We start from the raw sequence: 13,407 nt of genomic DNA on the forward strand, positions 1-13,407 counted from the left end.
ATCTCAAAGATACATTTATATCACTTCCATGTAAATCTTTTGAGGATCAGTCTAAAGGAAATTTATTTTCCTGAAATTATTATTTAATTCCAAAAGGAAATGGATAATATTCCATGATCATAAATGATCAGATAATTTTTTTCCCATCTATCAGATTTCTCCCCTTTTCTGAATGCTTCCTTGTCAAGTGCTTAAGTCTGGAAGACTACCTAGTTCAGCTGCATTGCTTGAGCTCTTGCTTTTGATGGGGCTTTTGTCATAGACCTAGCTAGAATGTGATCTCTGTTACCTACCTTTCAGGTGCCCCTGCCCCACACCCTTCCCCTCCCTAGGAGGGAGACTCTACAACAGAGCTCCAGCCTAACTCCAGTTTCTCCCGCTACCGTCGACCTCACCCTCAAGGTATGTACCATGTCCCTCTAAGGGTCATTTTCTTGCATGCGGGGGAAGGATTTAACCAAAATTTTGGTGTAGATTAGGGAGAGGCACACTTTTTTGCTTTTTAGATAACTAAACCAAGAGTATTCATTGTATTATTTTAACCCCGCTTGGTAACTAACACCAAGAAACTGCTATCTGCCACCTATAGGTTGGATATAGATCAAGTTATACGTGAGATTTATCTATGATTTCCCTTCCCATAGAGAACATATAGAAAAGAAGGTGCTTATAGATAGTATTCCAGAGCTTTTTCTTCAGAATTAAACTGTTCTGATTTGTATTAACATTGTTGAACATAGCAATCTGATGAATATTGGTTGGCTGATCTATGACACCGAATTGAGAAATGGAAAGATTAACCTTTGTTGACTTCTTATCAGTTACTGTTTTGGCAGTTAATAGTGTTCTTCTAGTGATGATATGAGAGGTAGCAGATAGATAAAATTCACAGTGACAAGATACATTTTGGGTTGGATAGCATTTCAACTTGCTATGAAATAAGTCATAGTATTATCTGGAGATTGACACCAATTCTGTTCAGGAATGTAAGAAGAATATTAGAGCTCGCTCTCTCTCTCTTCCCCCTCTTCCTCTCCTCCTTTCCAATTGGATTCCTATTAGAATCCAGTAAGGATTCTAATTAATATGGCTTAGAATTTTAATTTCAGAGGAGCAAAAATTGTGGTATTAGCAGGAGCAGGCTCAGTAAGCTAAATACAGAATTAAGGAGTCAGAAAAAAATTCTTAACAATCTTGATGTATAAAATAGTTTTATATCAGAGTGCAACCTTTGGAAAACATTGTTTTCATCTTAGGCATATCTGGAGAATTCTAGCATTAAAACCAGAATTTCTGATTATTTATTAAAACATAGGAGCTGTTTAATATTCATAATTCTGTGGATAAATTGACCGCTTTTAATATGAATCTTAGTTTCAGGTGTTATATAGGTACATCTGTATCCCCCTCTATCTTATCTTTTTGTCTATTCATCTGTCCATCCATCAATGCATACATAAGTCCAGATATATATATATATATATATATATATATACACATATCTGTGCTTTTGCATAATTCATGTCAACGAAATTTCTGTAAATTTAACAGAAATATTCCCTTGGGATTTTTATTATTTTTTGAAGATGTGCATTTTCTTATTTTCTGTTGGCATATATGAGTAACTTGCTTTGTATATATGCATAGAGAAGTCAGCTTCTTGATAGACCGGAATTAAAAAGTGAAACATTGAGGGTCAGTACTTTAAAATATTTGTGAAACATATATGACAGACACTGCACTGGACAGAAGAGCTGTTTTTAGAATAAATATATACAGTTTCACAAAATCTCTCTTTTAATGCTTAATCCTCTTTCTCTATATTAAAAATTATTTAAGCCTCTCTCTTTGGCCTCTTCAACTATGTTCTGTTAGAAGTGTTGCTGTGACAAAGTAGTGTGCCTTTTTTTTAATAAGCACATAGTGATTTAATGCAATGATTTTCAAATTGTGTTCTGTGGAATGATGGGGATCCAATGAGAGACTGGGGATTTTAAAAAAAAGGTCACTCAAATGCAGCCAATTTTCTATTACAGGAGCTTTACCTCTGGGAATGTTTAAAGTAACAGGTTTTGTGGCCTGAAAACTTCTGATCTAATGAAGTGTTTGAATGTTTGGTATCAGGTAGCCTTTCCTCACCCTTCAGATGTCCTGCATTAGAATTCTCAGCTAACGTGTTTTAATGGATATTATACTTCAACCCATCTGAAAGGCACATGTTATTAAGAAAAAACTATTCGTTAATGTATATTCCTCTGCACTGTGGAAAGAAAAGACCTGTAGGAAGATACTGAGTACATAGACATGTACCATTGGTCGTCCTACAATAGTTGAATTATTATCAGTATTGGATACCTGGGTAATGATCCTTATCCCAGGTATCTAAAAGAGTTTATATAGGAATCTTTATCTGCTCCACATAGGTGGCCTTTCTGTGCTTGGATAGTTGTTTCCTAGAAAAAATAATTTAAGAAAGTCTTTGAGAGGTTGTCAGTAAATGTCTATATAAAATTGACTGTATTTTGAGAAACTATAATTTTGCTTATATGCTATCTTACACAGTGCAACTGGGAACGGTTACATTAGTATATTATTGATATTAAACTGATATTGCTGAAATCTGAATATCTATAAAATTATTCTGGTATAGTGATTGACATCTGATGTCATTTATCTGAAAGCTATAGCATTATGTTTTGACAGTGAAAAGCGATGAGGATCTACCGTATATTCTTAAATTATGAAAGTAAAGCACAATTTAAGATGCACAACTTGGATCCACATCACCTTTTGATTGATTTGATTGTTACAGAAATTATGTTGCAGTTTCCAGAGAAGTAGTACAAGGCAGGAATGCATGATGTTAATATAGTGGGCTTTACAAATACACAGTAAGCATTACTGAATTGTCATCAGAGACCTGTGGCAGTTGGTTCAGTTTAGAAAGAAGGACAGTTGACATACTTTATTTGCAATGCAGTACTACTAACAGATGTTCTTGACAAACTATTTATACCAGTTTGTATGCCTTATTAAGACTTACATTTAGTTCTAATCTGCACTGTATCCTTTCTTTTATTCTGCTACATGAACATTTATATATTGAATATTTTAAGGGAATTTGCTTTTGCCTGATGATTTACTTAGAGGAGTAGGGACTTATCTAGGATAAACTGATATGAAAATATAGCAGTGAAAAGTAGTACCTGTCTTAAAATAAAGCCATTATTTTTTCTGAATAGATGGAATCTGCTCGCAAAGCGTGGGAGAATTCACCAAATGTGGGAGAAAAGAGTTCACCTGTTACATCATCAGCATCTCCTGTTACTGGTGGTAATAATAGTGGCAGTGGAGGTGGGAACAGCAGCAGTAGCAGTGGACCAACCAGTGGTACATACAGCTCTTTTTCAAGTGCATCAATGCCTCCCATTCCTGTAGCTTCTGTTACACCTACAACTTCATTGTCAGGTATTAACTTTCAGACAATATTTTAAATGTGACTAAGCATCTTGCTATCATTTTCTTGTAAAGCTCCCTTTGTTTCTTTTTTCCTGTTTCTTTTTGGGTTCAGTACTGTTCTAAGAAACAGAATATGTAACTTTTTGGTTTGATTTACTTAATTTGGTTTCCTTTTAATTAAATTTGTTCTATCTAAGTTATAGTAACTGAAAACTTTGAATCATTCCTCTTTCACCAAGGCAGTCATATAAATATTTTATATTGATAGTCCATGAAAAATCTATTAACTATCATTAACTTTCAGAAGCCATATAAAAGTTTTGTACAATCAACTGTTGGAAAGAAAATTGCTGTTGTAATTCAGACTGGAATAAGATAACATTTAAAATCCAGTATATTCTGAGCAGAAGTTTTGATGTTGCTTCATGCTTCAGGTTCACAAATTAGAACCTGTCATCTTTAAACTAGGTTAACTGTATGATTTTAATTAGGTGTGTATCCAAACAAAAGTCTTCGCAAACACATTGTTACATACTTAGGTATTTTTGGGTCCTTTAAATATTAAGACCCATTCCACAATAATAATAGTATTTCTGAACAATTGTAATCTATATTTCTAAATATAGAATATGAAGTAGTAATTTTTCAACTTATAGTTCAGTTCCCCTCACTATTTGATGAACTCTGCCGAATAGTTTTTAAATCATTCCTCTAAGATAATTATTACTTAATGTTTCTGAAAGAAAAAAAGAGGTTGCACTCCAGTCAAACATCACATGTGTTACAGCTGTTGCCAGTGGCCCTGTTAAAGCCCTGTCAAGATTCTGCCTGGAATGAATAGGTGATGTAGACTATCAGTGTGGTTCTTAACCAAATTATAATAGTATATCAGTCTTTTGGTATTGCAAATAGGTGGATATGATAAAACATCCAGGTTAGTTTCAACAAGAATATTAGAAGACTTGTAATTAATACTGGCAAAGGTAGAAGAAACCTTTGTAAGTGTTATATTCTGACCAATAATAAGGAAGAAATTCCTCTGTCACCATTACATCCACATAGTGCCAGGTATTATATCTTTTGAATGTGAGGACCTAATGAATTAGGAACAAACTTAGGAACTTAAAAATCCCTTAGATTTTTAACAATTAGGAACAATTTTAATTTTAATGAATTAAGAACAAAATTAGGAACAAACAGTGAATCCCTTAGATTTTGCAGATAAAAACAATTCACTTTTGATCCAACAACATAATTTTAAATGCCTGTTGGATCCACCTAGAGCATCATCTGAGTCTACTGTGAAAACATCTCTACTTATGCAAGCTATTAGTAGAGGTACAGATGTTTATCTGAAATAGGTAACCTGGTGCCTTTCTGCAGTTCTACCATTTGTCATGGGAGTTCATATTACTTGGAGGGTATTAAGTAATTCTAATCCTACTCCTTTCCTTACCTATCTTAGTTGTTAAAATTTGTAAGAGCTATGGACTGCAAAAATAATTAATGCTTCTCAGAGAGGAGGTAATTCATTTTGCCTTTAGGGACATGATAGAAAGTCCCCCTTTTTAAAGAAACTGAGTCTGGATTCAGTGATCTGTGACTGTTGCTGCCTACTATCTAAGCTTCCATTTTATGCAAGATACTGGAGTCAGAGTTGGGCTTTTGATCCTGATAATGTTGGAGAAGTCTTGAAAATGACTTGGAATTTTCAAGTGTTTCAGAATTTCACTGCTCAAGTGCTTGTTGGAGCTCACATGTGGATTCTGTAATAGTTGCACTATTTACCTTACTAGGACATTTGTGGGCCCAATTCAAAGCACCAATTTTGACCTGTAAAAACCACGTGACTGGATTACTTGAAAGGACTGCCTGCGTAGCTGCACTTGTATGACCTGTCAGTACTTTGACATAAGGCCTTGCTTATTTAATCATCTTTGATTAGACAGACATTTAGGACAGTAACTTCTCAGTAACAGCTCATACTCTAGAATATATAGTTGTAACCTTATTTTTTAAAAGACTCTATCATTCTCTGTTCCAAAAGGTTTTTATCCCTGTCTGTCCTCTTACAAAAAAGTTGCTGATTTATTGCTTTTTTATAATGGAGGAATGGGTAATTCAGGCATATAAAGTAATGCACAAGCTTATTTATCTGGTTTTGGGGTAATATTAAAACTTTAATTATAAATTCATTTCATAGTATATATTGATAGTTTCTAGGAAAATAATCTAAAATGTCTTAAATAAAGCGCTGAGATAGGTTGCTGTCATTTGAACCAACCAATATACTATATCAAGTAGGGCTGATGCAGTCCTAAAAATGATAAGAACCCTTTGTTTAGCAACGGTAAAGATTATTGTCCTTTAATACAATACTACAGTACTGTGCAGTTTTAGGCAGGTGTGAAAAAATGCTGTAAAGTAAGAATGCTTTCAAAAATATATATTGTAATAGTTTATATTTATCAATTTACAAAATGCAAAGTGAGTGAACAGAAGAAAAATCTAAAATCAATATTTGGTGTGACTACCCTTTGGCTTCAAACCAGCATCAATTCTTACACTTGCACACTTTGTACACTTGCATGAAGTCAGAGATCTTGTAGGAGTAGGGTCAGGTGTATGATTAACCAATTATACCAAGCAGGTGCTAATGATCATCAATTTCATATATAGGTTGAAACACAGTCATTAACTGAAACAGAAACAGCTGTGTAGGAGGCTTAAAACAGCCAAACTCTGCTACTAAGGTGAGGTTGTGGAAGACAGTTTCATGTCACAGGTCATACACCATGGCAAGACTGAGCATGGCAACAAGACACAAGGTAGTTATACTGCATCAGCAAGGTCTCTCCCAGGGAAGAATTTCAAAGCAGACTGGGGTTTCAAGATGTGCTGTTCAAGCTCTTTTGAAGAAGCACAAAGAAACGGGCAACGTTGAAGACTGTAGATGCAGTGGTCGGCCACGGAAACTTAATGCAGCAGATGAAAGGCACATCATGCTTACTTCCCTTTGACATTGGAAGATATCCAGCAGTGCCATCAGCATAGAACTGGTGGAAACCAGTGGGACCCAGGTACACCCATCTACTGTCTGGAGAAGTCTGGCCAGAAGTGGCCTTCATGGAAGAATTGTGGCCTAAAAGCCATACCTGTGATGTGGAAACAAGGCTAAGTGACTCAACTATGCACAAAACATAGGAACTGGGGTGCAGAAAAATGGTAGCAGATGCTCTGGACTGATGAGTCAAACTTTGAAATATTTGGCTGTAGCAGGAGGCAGTTTGTTTGCCAAAGGGCTGGAGAGCGGTACAATAATGAGTGTCTGCGGGCAACAATGAAGGATGGTGGAGGTTCCTTGCAAGTTTGGGGCTGCATTTCTGCAAATGGAGTTAGAGATTTGGTCAGGATCAATGGTGTCCTCAATGCTGAGAAATACAGGCAGATACTTATCCATCATGCCATACCATCAGGGAGGCGTGTGATTGGCTCCAAATTTATTCTGCAGCAGGACAACAATCCCAAACAGACAGCCAATGTCATTAAGAACTATCTTCAGCATAAGAAGAACAAGGAGTCCTGGAAGTGATGGTTTGACCCCCACAGAGCCCTGATCTCAACATCATCGAATCTGTCTGGGATTACATGAAGAGACAAGGATTTGAAGCAGCCTACATCCACAGATCTGTGGTTAGTTCTCCAAGATGTTTGGAACAACCTACCTGTCAAGTTCCTTCAAAAACTCTGTGGAAGTGTACCTAGAAGAATTGATGCTGTTTTGAAGGCAAAGGGTGGTCACACCAAATATTGATTTGATTTAGATTTTTCTTCTGATCATTGTAAATTGATAAACATAAACAATTACAATATATATTTTTGAAAGCATTCTTACAATATATATTTTTGAAAGCATTCTTACTTTACAGTAGTTTTTCACACCTGCCTAAAACTTTTGCACAGTACTGTATCTTCAAGAAAATTTCATTCTTGAAGAACATAGCTGCTACGTGTGTCTCTATCAGAGAGTTTTTGTGCATGTTGTTAAGGTTTCACTATCATGCCACTTCATGTAGGGAGAGGTATCCTTGTGCGATACTGTTCTGAAATGGAGAGAATATTTTAATAAAATATTGTTGTAATGCAATTGCATAAAGGTCCATCAAACTAGGTGCAGCAAGCTAAGGTGGATCAAACTTTTGATTATTGTGCTGAAATATTTTGTCAGTCAGTAACTCTTGAGTCTTGCTTTGCTGATTTCTAATCTTAGGAGCTGGAACATACACTACTTCCTCACTGAGTACAAAAACCACTACAACCTCCGATCCACCCAACATCTGTAAAGTGAAGCCACAACAGTTACAAACAAGCAATTTAGCATCCGCTGGTCATTTTTCCCAATTAAGCTGTATGCCATCTCTGATTGCCCAACAACAGCAAAGTCCACAGGTCTATGTGTCTCAATCAACAGCAGGTAATGTGATAGGTTATTCATTGCATTATATTTAGAAACATTTTTTTTCTCTGAAATTAAAAGTCACTGAATTTAAGTTCAGCTCTTCTAATAGCTTCTGGATATTTTCTGGTATGGATCTTTACAAACTATTATTTTCCCCCAGTCATATAAACTTAATTTCATGTTCATGAGGGCATTGGAATTCCTCTGAGGGTTGGGAAATTAGTTATTTTTTCTACCTTTGAAATCCTCCATGGATTTAGCAGCTAGGCAAATTTATTTTTTTTCTTTATAGTTTAATTTTGATCTTTTCTTGTGGTCCTATAGCTCAAATTCCTGCTTTCTATATGGATACAACTCATCTATTCAACACCCAACATGCACGTTTGGCTCCTCCTTCCCTTGCCCAGCAGCAAGGATTTCAACCAGGACTCTCACAGGTACATAGGATGGGGATTGGGGAACAAGCAGTTTATAATTATATGCAGCCTAAATCAGAACATTATCTAGCTTGAAGCCTATTCAGCCTTGTTTTTTGTCATCACTCTCACAATAGCAGTTAAGCTAGCATTGGTGCTAGTTGGAGGTTTTAATTACTCTAGCAGGGAAATAATATGTAATTCTGGGTGAATATGAATAAGTGATAAGTGGAAATGAAAAAGAGTATGGGGTGATGATATTCACCAACAAAAAATGTTCTCTCAGATACTGTTGGGAAAAGAGTGGGAATTAATATGGAGGGAGTTTGAGAACTGTTTATCACCAGCATGCAGGTTTGCTGGGGGACAAAATTGTATCTGATTTAAGAATTATGGAGTAGACTGATTATTGGCATTTAATTAAAAATTTTAAATGGTTTCTATTCCATTTCAGATGCTTACTTTTAAACATTTTTTCTGGCATATGAAAATGTCCAGTTCACTGATCAGTGTCTAATTTATCATTCTATCATAAACCGCTCTGAGATTGTTTTTAAAATGGGAAGCAGTATACAAATATTATAAATAACTAAACCTACAGTTAAAGGCTCTGAAATCATAAGGCTAGAAACCTCTCTCTGCTGAGACTATGGAGAAACACCACAAGAGAGTGTACTAGCTGGATGGATTCAGTTCAGGAGAGTTTCCTATGTTGGTGGGTTGTGTAGATATTTAAATTATTTCTCTTCCTTCCAGCCTACTTCAGTTCAGCAGATACCAATCCCAATATACGCCCCTCTTCAAGGGCAGCATCAAGCCCAGCTGAGCTTAGGAGCGGCACCTGCTGTCTCCCAGGCTCAGGAGTTGTTTAATTCTTCTCTGCAGCCATACAGGTAAGTCTTTGAAATATGAAAAAAATAGAATCAGGAAACAGAAAATACTGGTTTCTGTCTTTTTCTCCTACATGTATGCACAGTTAGTTTATTCATACCTATCAGTGTAAGAGTGGTAAAATACCCATTATTTTGTAAAATTGCATTGTTACCAACATCAGTTCAAATAAGTTCATTTGACTGAGATTGTTGTTGTTAGGAATCAGTGTTCAGATTTTCTTAAAGTGAAAGATTTAGAACTTTTAAGAATATTACTACATGTATTTTATGAAATATCTTCTTTGTTCAGAATATTACTGGCTTTTTATAATGGCTTCATTTTTATAAAACTGAAAGAAGCATTGAAGTATCGTAAGTTGTGAGGAAGGGGAAACTTATGAATTAAATGCTGCATCTTTGTAGGATCTTCAAATAAGTGGTTGGCTTTGGCTTAAAACAGTTTTTATAAGGCATGTGGTTTAAGCAAGTACATTACAATTGCTAATTAATTGAGTCTAGGTCTTGTGTTAAAAATCTTTTCTTGAAGTTGTATAAACAAGATGAAAAACAAAATTTGAAATGAAAAATAATATCAAGACTTGTTTGGTTGTATCTGTGGTTAGTTCTGCCCCCTTCGATAATGTCACCACCTTACAACATTCTGATCAGAAAGCTCAATTGTGATCCTTAATTCAGAAAAACCTGAACATCTGTTATAGCTGAAACCATGATTTGTTATTTTACAAATTCTATATTATTTTAACAGTGGCTTGTTATTTTTAGAATATGGAATCATAGCTTTAAACTCTGCCCAAGTGCTTGCTGATTCATAGTAGTGCAGAATAAATTGATGCTATAAAAAGGTACTGCTGCTCAGGCTATGCTGTGATTCCTTGCTTTTTCTAAATTTCTCCTTCTCTGTGATAACAATCTTTGTTCTGTACCCAGCTCCTCACTGAGGATAAAGAAAAGAGATCTCAGCTCCACATACCAAACCATCTATTTCTTCCCACAAAATACAACAACTATTTTGCAGGAGAGAAATTACAGAAGTTTAGAAAAATGCATGCCGGCAAAGCATATGCCGTATAAAAATGTACAGTTGTCTCTCAAAAGTTTTCACAGCTAGGCACACCACATACACATAAAACATGTGCCCCCAGGCTCTTAAAAGACCTAACTTGCCCCCCGCCAAGCAGTGGAAACCCTGACAAAATACACATCTGCATTAAAGATATTCTGAACCATATATACTAAAGCACACCAGAAATCTTCCCATGCATATACAGAAACATGCTCAGAACCAATTCCTGTAAAATTTGTCCTCCATTTCTTCTTCCAGCACCCAAATATCCTATTTGGCTGTGAGCATTATTAGGAGAGTATTTTTTTTTTGATTGAGCAATATGTTTCTTGTCTCTGAGTTTGTATGTTTGCTTATTTACTGAATAAATGAAACATGAAGACAAAAAGAAAATCTTGCAGAGTTGAAAAGAAGAATAAACCAAGAAGAGAACTTAAAGAAAGAAACATATTTGTTTCTAAGTAGAAATAGTAAATGTGGACATTTTTATTCCTTCTCAAGATCCCATATATATAATGTCTAAAGTGTGTGTGTGCATGTTTTTCAGTGACTTTTGTGTAGGGATAGGTCCCCTAGCATGCCACCCACTGTGAGCCATCTCCTGTGCCCAAAGGCATCTGTCCTGCTGCCTATCAATCTCCATCCCCACCTAACTTTTTACATTTTAAAAAACTTTCCATTTTTGAAAAGAGAATCTGATAGTTGGGCGCATCCTGCTGGGGAAGAGCTGGAAGTGTTGGCAGGTAGCATTCAAAGCAAAGCAGTGCTTTGTAACTGGTTATGTCCCTCTGGAAAACCAGTTTTTGAATAAATAAGACCTGCCATAACCCATTTTCCACAAGTCCAAATATGTTTACCACCTGTCAGCCTTACCAGGTAGACCAGACAGGAAACACAACCAGATACGCTAATTCTACTTTATTATAAAGCTACAGTAACAGAATCCTGCAAGTCTGAAAGTACAATTCTCCCACCATCTCCTTTACAGCCCAAGAAACTAGGGAGGGTCCCTTCTGAGCCTCTTGCTGCACCCAGCTGCAGGCTATGCTGTCTCTTATCTGACCATTCCCTAGGCAGCATTTCTTCACCCTGTCTCCTGAGGTCTTTCCCGCATATCATTACATCACCCCACCCCAAATTGGAAACTACTGGAGTAGGGGGTTATATGGACCAATTTTGCCTCTCTCCATAAGGACTGTTTTGAGGAGGTGCTTCAGAAATCTGTCTCTATTCTTTTTGTATGATGGGTCAGATTGCTACAGCACATGTTTTGTCAGTTTTTATGCATATATTTGATGGAGATTGGAATTTTGATAGTGTACTTTTCTTTTATCAGTTTCCCTTCTGTGAAATGTTGTTCTTGTTGAGTTCTGTGGGGGAATGTATGTGATTTAACATTTAGAGATTAGGTTTTTACTTAACCCCTGTGTTTTAAGCAATATGGAACTATAGTTTAGTCTGAGGAGACTTCTTTTTAATTTCTACCCCCTTAAACTTCATCATATTGGGCAGAGCATCAAAGAGACCAGGATTCCAGATTCAGCCATAAATTATGATTAAAAGAAGCCAGGATTTAAAAGCCCAACTTCCAGTCATGCCTTAAATTGGGATTCTTTTCCTTGTATACATTTAGATACTCAAACAAACTACAACGATGTTGAACAAATCCAGGCATGGTATTACAGTGGGGCAAAAAAGTATTTAGTCAGCCACCAATTGTGCAAGTTCTCCCACTAAAAAAGATGAGAGAGGCCTGTAATTTTCATCATAGGTATACCTCAACTATGAGAGACAAAATGAGAAAAAAAATCCAGAAAATCACATTGTCTGATTTTTAAAGAATTTATTTGCAAATCATGGTGGAAAATAAGTATTTGGTCACCTACAAACAAGCAAGATGTCTGGCTCTCACAGACCTGTAACTACTTCTTTAAGAGGCTCCTCTGTCCTCCACTCGTTACCTGTAGTAATGGCACCTGTTTGACCTTGTTATCAGTATAAAAGACACCTGTCCACAACCTCAAACAGTCACACTCCAAAGTCCACTATGGCCAAGACCAAAGAGCTGTTGAAGGACACCAGAAACAAAATTGTAGACCTGCACCAGGCTGGGAAGACTGAATCTGCAATAGGCAAGCAGCTTGGTGTGAAGAAACCAACTGTGGGAGCAATCATTAGAAAATGGAAGACATACAAGACCACTGATAATCTCCCTCGATCTGGGGCTCCATGCAAGATCTCACCCCGTGGGGTCAAAATGATCACAAGAATGGTGAGCAAAAATCCCAGAACCACATGGGGGGACCTAGTGAATGACCTGCAGAGAGCTGGGACCAAAGTAACAAAGGCTACCATCAGTAACACACTACGCCGCCAGGGACTCAAATCCTGCAGTGCCAGACGTGTCCCCCTGCTTAAGCCAGTACATGTCCGGGCCCGTCTGAAGTTTGCTAGAGAGCATTTGGATGATCCAGAAGAGGACTGGGAGAATGTCATATGGTCAGATGAAACCAAAGTAGAACGTTTTGGTCTAAACTCGTTGTGTTTGGAGGAGAGAGAATGCTGAGTTGCATCCAAAGAACACCATACCTACTGTGAAGCATGGGGGTGGAAACATGCTTTGGGGCTGTTTTTCTGCAAAGGGACCAGGACGACTGATCCGTGTAAAGGAAAGAATGAATGGGGCCATGTATGGTGAGATTTTGAGTGAACACCTCCTTCCATCAGCAAGGGCATTGAAGATGAAACGTGGCTGGGTCTTTCAGCATGACAATGATCCCAAACACACTGCCCGGGCAACGAAGGAGTGGCTTCGTAAGAAGCATTTCAAGGTCCTGGAGTGGCCTAGCCAGTCTCCAGATCTCAACCCCATGGAAAACCTTTGGAGGGAGTTGAAAGTCCGTGTTGCCCAGCAACAGCCCCAAAACATCACTGCTCTAGAGGAGATCTGCATGGAGGAATGGGCCAAAATACCAGCAACAGTGTGTGAAAACCTTGTGAAGACTTACAGAAAACGTTTGACCTCTGTCATTGCCAACAAAGGATATATAACAAAGTATTGAGATGAACTTTTGATATTGATCAAATACTTATTTTCCACCATGATTTGCAAATAAA

General features: G+C 37.0%; 1 protein-coding gene across 9 annotated transcripts in view; it reads left to right on the top strand.

The window, feature by feature from the left end:
- The window catches only part of PRRC2C (proline rich coiled-coil 2C), an 86,168-nt gene that overhangs the window by 56,818 nt on the left and 15,943 nt on the right, over positions 1 to 13,407 (top strand). For 8 of the 9 annotated variants that reach the window (XM_025170216.2, XM_007433747.4, XM_088128459.1 and 5 more), the window contains 5 exons: positions 301 to 402; positions 3,243 to 3,468; positions 7,730 to 7,933; positions 8,243 to 8,355; positions 9,091 to 9,227. In XM_025170216.2, coding sequence (XP_025025984.2) covers positions 301 to 402; positions 3,243 to 3,468; positions 7,730 to 7,933; positions 8,243 to 8,355; positions 9,091 to 9,227 — 782 coding nt within the window. The remainder of the gene's footprint in view (positions 1 to 300; positions 403 to 3,242; positions 3,469 to 7,729; positions 7,934 to 8,242; positions 8,356 to 9,090; positions 9,228 to 13,407) is intronic. The other variant, XM_088128457.1, reaches the window with a different exon arrangement.

The sequence above is a fragment of the Python bivittatus genome, unplaced genomic scaffold (assembly GCF_059951505.1).
Source record: "Python bivittatus isolate LINGU-HERP-01145 unplaced genomic scaffold, Pbiv_v1 ctg000700_np1212, whole genome shotgun sequence".
NCBI lineage: Eukaryota > Metazoa > Chordata > Lepidosauria > Squamata > Pythonidae > Python > Python bivittatus.